Source organism: Fukomys damarensis, unplaced genomic scaffold (genome assembly GCF_012274545.1).
Source record: "Fukomys damarensis isolate Sample0158 unplaced genomic scaffold, DMR_v1.0_HiC HiC_scaffold_17, whole genome shotgun sequence".
Classification (NCBI taxonomy): Eukaryota; Metazoa; Chordata; class Mammalia; order Rodentia; family Bathyergidae; genus Fukomys; species Fukomys damarensis.
Window position 1 is genome coordinate 11,776,158 of NW_022900929.1, and position 9,441 is coordinate 11,785,598.

General features: G+C 37.5%; 1 protein-coding gene across 1 annotated transcript in view; it reads left to right on the forward strand.

Moving 5' to 3' along the window:
* Window positions 1-9,441, forward strand: part of Cdk13 (cyclin dependent kinase 13) — a gene marked incomplete at its 5' end in the record, with an annotated part of 100,149 nt that overhangs the window by 12,813 nt on the left and 77,895 nt on the right. Inside the window, one exon of the mRNA XM_010610870.2 lies at window positions 6,878-7,537. Coding sequence (XP_010609172.1) covers window positions 6,878-7,537 — 660 coding nt within the window. The remainder of the gene's footprint in view (window positions 1-6,877; window positions 7,538-9,441) is intronic.

Here is a 9,441-nt window from a genome sequence, read left to right on the forward strand (position 1 = left end):
AAAAAAAAAAAAAAAAAAAAAAAATAGATAAAATCCAAATTTAAGAATGTGTACGGGGCTGGGGATTTAGTTCAGCGGTTTGGTGGCCTGCCTTGTAAGTGCAAGGACCCGAATTCAATCCCTGGTACCAAAAAAAAATGAATGTGTACCATGTCACAGAAAAGCTTGCATACAAAGTGCTATGTGCGTTCAAAGAAAGGAGAACTTGCTTCCTGCAGGGATCATCGGTAAGGCTTTATGAACAAGGGAGAACTCTTGCACTAGGACTGGAATACTAGGGTATTCTCAGGAGACAAACCCCTGGGAGTAAAGATATGGAAGCATTTGGCAAATCCATATGGAAGATTACTCTAGGATCAGACAGGTCATGCGGCACCTTGGTGGGAGATTGAGAAGCTCATTTTAATTCAGTAGGAACACCATCCATCAGGAGTGTACTTGTTCATATTGAGCATCCACATTTGTCAGGTGTGAGCAAGAAGTCTGGTATGGAACTGCAACTATCACAGCTTAGTTGCGGCAGATAGCTTATCTAATTATTTTTATTCAAATGAGATATGAACGAAGTGGTATAGGGTCATGGGACAAAGAGCATTTCTAGCAACCTAGTGTAATAAGGAAAGACTTTATAGATGATAGACTATGCAGAGATACAAGTTTTTGTTGTTGTTGTTGTTTAGCAGATAAAGGAGGTGAAGAGAGGAATGTGAGAGAAACATTCTAGGCTTGGCATTTCCAGTGTTTTGGGATGGCTGGACATTTGTATGCAGGTTATGGCAAAAGAGTTTTGGTGGAGGGGAAACTGAAAGGTTATTCAGGTTGCATCGTGGAGAGTAAGTTAGAATGAGTGGAGACTTGAGGTGAGGTTATTGCAGTACACCAAGTAAGTGAAAACATAGGCCTAATGTGGAATAGTAGCTATTGGGAGGAAGTGAAAAAATTGGAGAGATGCTAAAGATGTAGAGTTGGAAGTACTTAGCAGTCAATTGGTAGGAGAAGGGTGGAAAAGAATGATGTGGAATGTAGAATGACTTACAGGTTTCTGTTCTTACTTAGTATGTGTCATTGCCCAAGAAAAGGGTCTGTTTAAGGAGAAGGGGTGGACTAGGAAATCTTAATATTTTAGCTACATTGTTCTTAAGTTACATATGTCATAGTTGGGAGTAGGGAGGATGATCTAAAGGAATAATATTCAGGTGATCATTTAAACTATTATATGTAAGAATAAGTTACAGTACTGTGAAAGGCAGCAACAGCCTTAGAAATAAGAAAACAAGCAGGAAAAAGGTAGTAGAAAGGTTAGGAAAAAAAAAGTTTGCTTTTTGAGACAGGGTCTCACTTTGTAGTTCTTTTAGTTTTTGCTGGCTTGCTCTCACTGTGTGGCCCACTTGAGCTTGCAGCAGTACTGCCTCAGTCTCCTGAGTGCTGGGTCACAGGCATGTGCCACCATGCCCTGCCGGTAAGACATGTTTCCTTTTGTTTTTTCCTGTTTTTGAAAGGTAGACTATTGGCTTTAGTAATTTCCATGAGGGTTTAAGCCAGGTTGTTGTGGTTTGAGGAGATTATTGGGAATGAGAATTTGGCTGTAACTGAAGGGAGAGAGGAAGATACAATCAAGTGCTATCACTTGCTCATTTTGTTTTGTTTTGCTTTAAGGTCTTAGAGACTTAGTTATTGCTTCAGGGGAAGTAGAAATACAGCAAAGGGTTAAAGTCCCAAGTAATGGAATAAACCAGTTACAGCTTTAGAGGATTCTAGCACAGTGCCTGTCAGACTTCCAGGATTTTGTTAAGTAAAGATTCTGTTTCCACAGGTCCTGGGTCAGGGCCTGAGATGCAGCATTCTGACAGACATGCCGGTGGTGCTGTGCTGTTGATCTGTGGACAATAGTGTGTGCAGTGAGGTTCTAGAGAGAATGGGATCAGAATTATGGAGATGTACCTTTAGAGAGATGGGGGAACACCTCTCTAAGGTGAAGTGGAGGGTAAAGCAGATGGAAGTAGAGTTTGCATCAAAGAGTCATTCCTGTGGTCTTGGAAATGGGGTTGTGAGCTTGAAAAAAGTTGGATGAACAAATCTGGGACACGTAATGATCCCTGGACAGTGGGGATCAGTTTTTAAAGGCAATGTAGCCTAAGGGAGAGATGGTGAGGTGAAATGGGACAATAGCCTTGAGAATGGAAGAGGCTAAATAATGGTTCCCCAAAGCTGCCCATGTTATATATACTCCATGGAACCTGTGCAATTGATACTTAAAATAGTGAAAGGAATTTTATACATGTGATTTACATGAAAGGTTTTGAGATGGGGAGATTATCCTAAATTATCCAGGAGGTCCTATGTGATCACAAAGATCTTCGTAGAAAGGACAATGCAGGGTTGAGTCATTGAACACCAAGTGGTCATAGAAGTGTCATGATGGAAGCAGAGGACTGGTAATGTGGCTCCCCAAGCCAGTGGATGTGGACATCCAGCTGAAAATGGAAAAGACAAGTGACATGTATTTTTTTTTAGCTCGCTGAGACTGATTTTGGACTTCTAACTGTAGAACTGTAACACACTTTACGGCAGTAGGAAATACTCAAAGGGTGTGGCTGTATGCGAATGTAGACTTAGAATCAAAATGAGACAGGCATCAGGAAAGGGATGATTTCTAGCCTGGGTAAATGGCTGGAGAACAGTGAAATTAAAAATAGAGGGCCCGGGGATTTAGCTAAGCGGTTCGGTGGCCTGCCTTGCAAGCACAAGGACCCAAGTTCAATCCCTGGTACCATAAAAAAAGAGAGATTGGCAAGGCTGTTAGAGGAAAATTTATCCACTTTTCATGTTTCAATTATAGACCCTGTTGACCATGATGGTGACAGTATTGATTGATTGATTGCTGAAGATTGAACCTAGGGCTTTCACACTGAGCTAATATCCCTAGCCCTTTTTATTTATTTTTAAATTTTGAGACAGGATCTCTGATTCACTGTTACCCAGGCTGGGCTTGAACTTGAAATTTCTCTGCTTCAGCCTCCCACAGTACTGTGTTAGTCACCATATCTGGAGGGAGTAGTATTTGGTTACAGAAGCATGGATTAGATAAGGTTTAAAACAAAGAGTTGCATTTATGGGGCTAAACAGTGCAGTTAATAGGGCTGTTATAATCAGTTTTATGTACAAAGGTAGTGACAGAGATGCTTGAGAAAAACAGGGTTTTGAAAAAGCACCACCTCATGTTTTGTAGTTTTTTTAGTTTGGTAAACATTTTCATATCTTTTAAAGGGGATTAACAATAATTTTTAAATGGACACAACTGCTGTTGGAATGTTGTATAAGCTGGGTAGAAAAATGAGGCGAACCAGTGTTGAGAATAGTATCTACCATATTGGCCATGAGTGTAGAATACTTCTACCAACATGGAAAATCCTATTGGATGATGATGTTCTTTATTATTTTATATAGCAAGGGATTGGATTTTATTATAGGAAACTAAAAATTTGGATTTAGGACCTAACAATTTTGGGATTAAGATCTGGTATACAGGTAAATCAGGGTTCTAGAAGGAAATGGAATACAATTTAGATGGTTCAAGAGACTTTAATGAAGGGGCTACAAAGGTGGGAGGATTATGGGAACTCATGGGGATGTTTTTTCACAAGTTACAGGGAACTCTATAAAGAGGTGAGACAAATAGAATGCTCTTGGAGCCTGGTGAGTGCTCTGGAGCAGTGGGTACCTGACAGAAGCCAAGGTTTTAGAAGGATAGCCTCTGCCAGAGCTTGTGTTTGCTAATCAGTTGTAGTTTCTAGAAGACCTGGACTCTTGAGATTGTGAGGTACACTTGAGTGAACAGTACACTGTGCCCTCTCTCCAACACAGACTGGCCTAATTAACAGTGAGCACTGGCAGTTGAGTTTTAACTGTGATTGTACTTTTGAGTTGTGTGCATTTAGGAAACCTCTTAGAAGCATAGGAAAGTCTCATAATTTTAGGGGTCCTATAATTTCTTAAAAAAATAGAAGATAAGTAAGAAACAGCTAATATGTGTTCACTGGATTTAATATTAGAAATATTAGAAATATTAGAAAAACTTTTTTGAGACACAGTCTCACTAGGTTTTTCAGCTTGGTCTGGAACTCAAACTGATCCTTCTGTCTCAGTCTCCCAAGGGCTGGGATTTAAAAAGAATCTTATCTTAAGGCAATTGGATTTGGTACCTACCCTTATCACACTTCTTTTATTAAAGTATTGTCATAGTATAATTTGTTGTGTAGTTTTAGAGATGTACTTCTCTCACCTTTGTAACTTTGTATGGCTGAAGCATTAAATCATTAAAAATGTCCTAATTTTGAGGTTTTTTAAAACTTAATTTTAGGTTCCCATATCATGTTTGTTATAAGTAGTAAATATATTGTTGGAATTTACTAGCAAATTGCAATGTCTAAGAGAATGAAGGCATATGAAGGCATATTAGACATGAACTAAATAGGTTAAAGAAATAGAGGAATTGGAGAGGAGTGGAGGATGAATATAGAAGAATGTATTAGGGATAGCAGTCAAATATCATAAAAACGGCATTTCTGAAATATCCTTTTTTTACAGAATAAAACTCTTCTAAGTCTTTACTGATAGCTCTCTTACTCAGATTCTGCCTGGGATACTTTAATAACCAAGTGGAAGTAGATGTTTTCCTACTGTCTTTGCATCTCTTTGCTTGGGAAAATTTAGTCATCACAGTTCTCTGTTAAATATAATTTGTGTGGCTGTGTGAAACTGATAACCAGAGTCTTGCCAGGGTAGGAAAGTTCAATGGAGAAAAGCGTCTTCAAGGCACTGTGCTGTTACTTGGGTGAGATGACAGTCTCTCTACTTTTTCCTGCTGCTCATCAGTATCTGATCAGGGAGAGAAATGTGACTCAGATCAGACTTGTTTTAAGCTCCACACAGTGTGAAGGTGGAGGAAATTAAAAATGTGTTGCGGGCTGGGAATTTAGCTCAGTGGTTCCACTGCCTGCCTCACAAGAAAGAGTAAGGTCTGAAGTTCAATCCCTGGTTTCTCTCCCCCCCATGTGGCCACGTGTTTCATATTATAACACTTTTATTTCCTATATTAAAGTTGTCCAAGTTATTTTTACAATCAACTTATTATTTCATGTTTAACCAAACATTTCCTTTCATTTCCATGAATAAAATTGTAATCTGATTGGTGATTTTAATGATTGGTATATATGAATATTTAATGATAAGAGTTAAGTTAGAATTAGAGTATTTTCTAAACTAGTATTTCTGTTAGTCTAATGATATTTTTAAAAAATATAAAGTATGGGATGTGTATGAAATACTGACTTATTGTTGACACTAATTGGCTCCACACATAGTTGTTTTTGAAAAAATGAGGAAGTTGAATTTGCATTTGAGTTTGTCCTGAAGGTAATGATTTTTTTGGTGGTTGTTTCTATTTTTATTTTCTTGTTGTGTTGTTTTTTGAGATAGGGTCTGGCTATGTAGTCCAGGGTGCTTTGAACTGGCAGAGACCCTGCTACTACTCAGCCTCCTGAGAGCTGGAATTATGGGTATGCACCACCATGCCCAGCATCATTTTGTTTTTTGAACTCAGGGACTTTGAACTGATCTGTATCTCCAGCCTTTTTTCGAATTAGTTGTAATTAATAAATTGACTGATTGATAAATTTTTTTGAGAGTCTCACTAAATTGTTAAGTTGCCCAGGCTGGACTTGAACTTGTGATCCTCTGCCTTAGCCTCCCAGAGTGCTGAGATTGCAGGCATGCACCACAATGACCAGTTTTTGAAACAAGTTTTAAAAAGTGAATTTGTACCATCATGATGAAGTAGTTCTGAGTTTTAGGTTTTTGTGATTTTTTTTTAACAGAGCCAGAACCCTGAAACCCTATGTTTTAGTTTGAACTGTACTTTTGTTTGTGTTTACCGTTTTATGGGAGCTTCATTTGCCTTACCTCTGTGTGCTTTTGCCTTCTGAAAAATTGGAGTAATAGTACTTAGTGATTTTTATATTCTCCTATGATAAAATAATTCATAGTTGTCAAGCACTTTGAAGATTTCATTTTTTTTTTAACAAGTAGGGAAAATTTATTAAGGGAAAGAGCTCCTGCCTGAGAGGAACACGAGGGGACACCCATAGAGTGGGTTGCCCTTAAAATTTATACATATACATATATGTGTGTATATAACTTTCTTGCTATTTTTTATGAAAAGACTGCTAGTAGAGCCTCAACTTGAGAACAGTTGTATGGTTGTTACTTCATTACACTTTCTGTATGAAGCTAGGCACATTGTAAGATTATTTTGTATGTGAGTGAAGTGGTTTTGCTTGCATTTTAATCAGCATATGCAAACTTTTAAAAACTTGTCTTTATGAGATTAATCCTCAGGCTGTTTTCATTTATTGCTTAATTTATTGTTTTGTCTTTTCACCCTGGCCTCAGCACTGGAATTACAGGTGTGCTGAGTTGGAGAAACTGTGTCCCTGTGGAACTGGTCAACCTTTGCTGTGCTCCTGCCTTCCCCACTGTCTCCTTACTGCCTGTTTGTGTTTTCAGAGACAGCAGTGATGCTTCATCACAGATTTCCTAATTTCGTAGTATTTCTTCATACTGAGGGGTGCTGTCCTCTAGCATCACCTTTGAGTATTTGTAGTCAGAAAAAGATAAGACTCAAACAATTTTCAAGAAAACTGTAGCCATCACATGATATTTTGGTTTAAAGCACTTTCTGTTTTTAAAACAATTCTCCCAAAAACTACAGGATGATTTTGAAATAAAGTAAATGTTTCATTTCACAGATTCCAGTTAGCACTGTGTACATTTTAGATTGAATTTTCCTAATTACTAAATCTTAATTATTTTTCACCAGACGGTCTGCCAAATCCCGAAGCAGAAGTCCATACTCATCTAGGCATTCAAGGTCTCGTAGCAGGCACAGATTGTCTAGATCCCGGAGTCGTCATTCTAGCATTTCTCCTAGCACACTGACTCTGAAGAGTAGCCTGGCTGCCGAGTTGAACAAGAATAAAAAAGCACGAGCTGCAGAGGCGGCACGAGCTGCAGAGGCAGCAAAAGCTGCAGAAGCTGCCAAGGCTGCAGAGGCAGCTGCAAAAGCTGCAAAAGCCTCCAACACCTCTACACCAACCAAGGGGAACACTGAAACTGGAGCCAGTTCATCACAAACCAACCACGTGAAGGATGTGAAGAAACTTAAAACCGAGCATGCGCCTTCTCCCTCAAGTGGTGTGACTTTAAAAAATGACAAGGCAAAAACAAAGCCACCTCTTCAGGTAACAAAGGTAGACAATAATTTGATTGTAGATAAAGCCACCAAGAAAACAGCTGTAGTTGGAAAAGAGAGTAAATCTGCTGCTACGAAGGAGGAACCAGTATCTCTCAAAGAGAAAACCAAACCACTGACCCCAAGCATTGGAGCCAAGGAGAAGGAGCAACATGTGACTTTAGTGACCTCTACACTCCCACCCTTACCATTGCCTCCTATGCTGCCTGAAGATAAAGATGCTGATAGGTGAGTGTACACAGATATATCAAAACTGTCTAAAGAAAAAATAATCATGTTTAAGTGAGAAATAATTTGATCTCTCCTATTTCTCACCCATTAAATAAGGAAGGCAGTAAGTAAATTTTTATTTTGTACATCTTAACATGAAACACATTGCTTTTAAGATGACAAAGCTGCAGTCTGTGCAGAACAGTTTAAGAAAAATTTGTCATTGCCTTGGAATATAATATACATTTCAAGATGAATTGGTATTAGAAATGCCAGAATTTTCTTTTTGTTTTCCTTACTGATACGTTATAGCCAGGATGTTCTTTGGTTGCTGTAAATTTCATAATCATATATTTCTAAGTTTCTTTAGTGGCCTTATGAATTTACTAGTTTTTAATTTCATCTTTTCTTAACACCTATTTTAAGTAGGGATTAGTTTCATTATATCTCAGAAAAATCATATGATTTTTTTTAAAATATGTTTTAAGTTTTCCATTACTATTGGGGACAACTTATTTTTTATTGAAGTATTTTATTTTTAAGAAGATGAAGGTAAGTGTTAATGGTAAAGTAAATGCCCCTAAGAATGTTTCTTAGCTTAGGTTGTAGCACATGCCTGTTATCCTAGCCCTGTAGGATGCTAAAGTTTCTTTTTGTATAATAGTATAGCATTATGCTATTGTATGGTTTATGTACCTATTATACAATTTAACCATTTTTTTAGCCATTTTTATTTTTATGAAGAAATTAGAGTTGTGTTTCTCCTCACTTCCTATTAAAAAGAAGTTATGTGGGCAATGTTCTTAGCTGACTTAATTTGTAGAACTTGAAAACATGTGGACAAAAATATCATATCTTTCAAGTGCTCACTTTAGCTAGCATTATGACTACTTTACATATTTAAAAACATGCAGAAGTTTAATCAAGTTCCTGTGTTCCCTTCCTCTGAGGCACTGCTCTAAGTGTATTATTTGTAGATTATTCTGTTATCTGGGAACATGGAAGGTTCCTAGCAATAGACCTGTAGTTTTTCATGGAGTTTGGATTGGGCTCCAGCACAGAGAGGCTTTAGTGCAGAACTGAGTCCTCTTATAAATGAGGAGTATACACACTTACTGAGAAGCCAGGTTCTGTGAGAAGGTGGTTCTGTACTTCATCTTTTCTGTTTAGGAACAGGTTTTTCCTTGGGATCTTTTGGAAAAATCAGTACATAATACCCATGTGAATATTTAAGGAGGTACTCCTTTTGCATCTGCTCAAGTGGTGGCTTTGTCATTCTTTTTTTTGGCGGGGGTACAATTTTTCTGCCTCTTCTGTGTTTTGTCTTTTGTTGTATTTGTCTTTTTTTTTCTTTGAATGTGTTCCTATATTTCGTGGATGAGGAATTTTCTTACGAGTCCTAAGTCCTGCTAATGTGTCTGTGTGATCAAAGATTGACTCAGCACCAGTGGAACTTTATTTCAATGTGTACAATTTACCTACAGAATTAATTGTGCAAAGGAGAGACATTATTTTCATTTTTCTTTTAAAACATTTTAGGTGATTAAATAAAGGTGTTTTGTGAAAAAGTGAAAGGTCAGAAGTGATCACTTGTAAATAAATGGGTATTAAAGGATAAGGGTGGGACAAGAGACACATTTTATATTAACTTTCTGTTGCTGTTGGATTGCTGTTCTATTGTAATAGAATTTGTTAGTGGGCTGTAGAATATTTAGTTTTCGTCCAGTTGTACTTCAGTATTGGTGATTTCAGTTTCATTAAATTTAGTTTTGTCGAGGGGTGAAAATGTTACCATTTAATCTCACAGATTAGTTAAAAGGATTAAATGAATTGATGGAAAGAATTTTGCAAATTGTATAGTCCAGTCATCTTAGATATTGTGATTATTGGTATAAATTAGTCCTGCAGGAAATAGCTCCTTT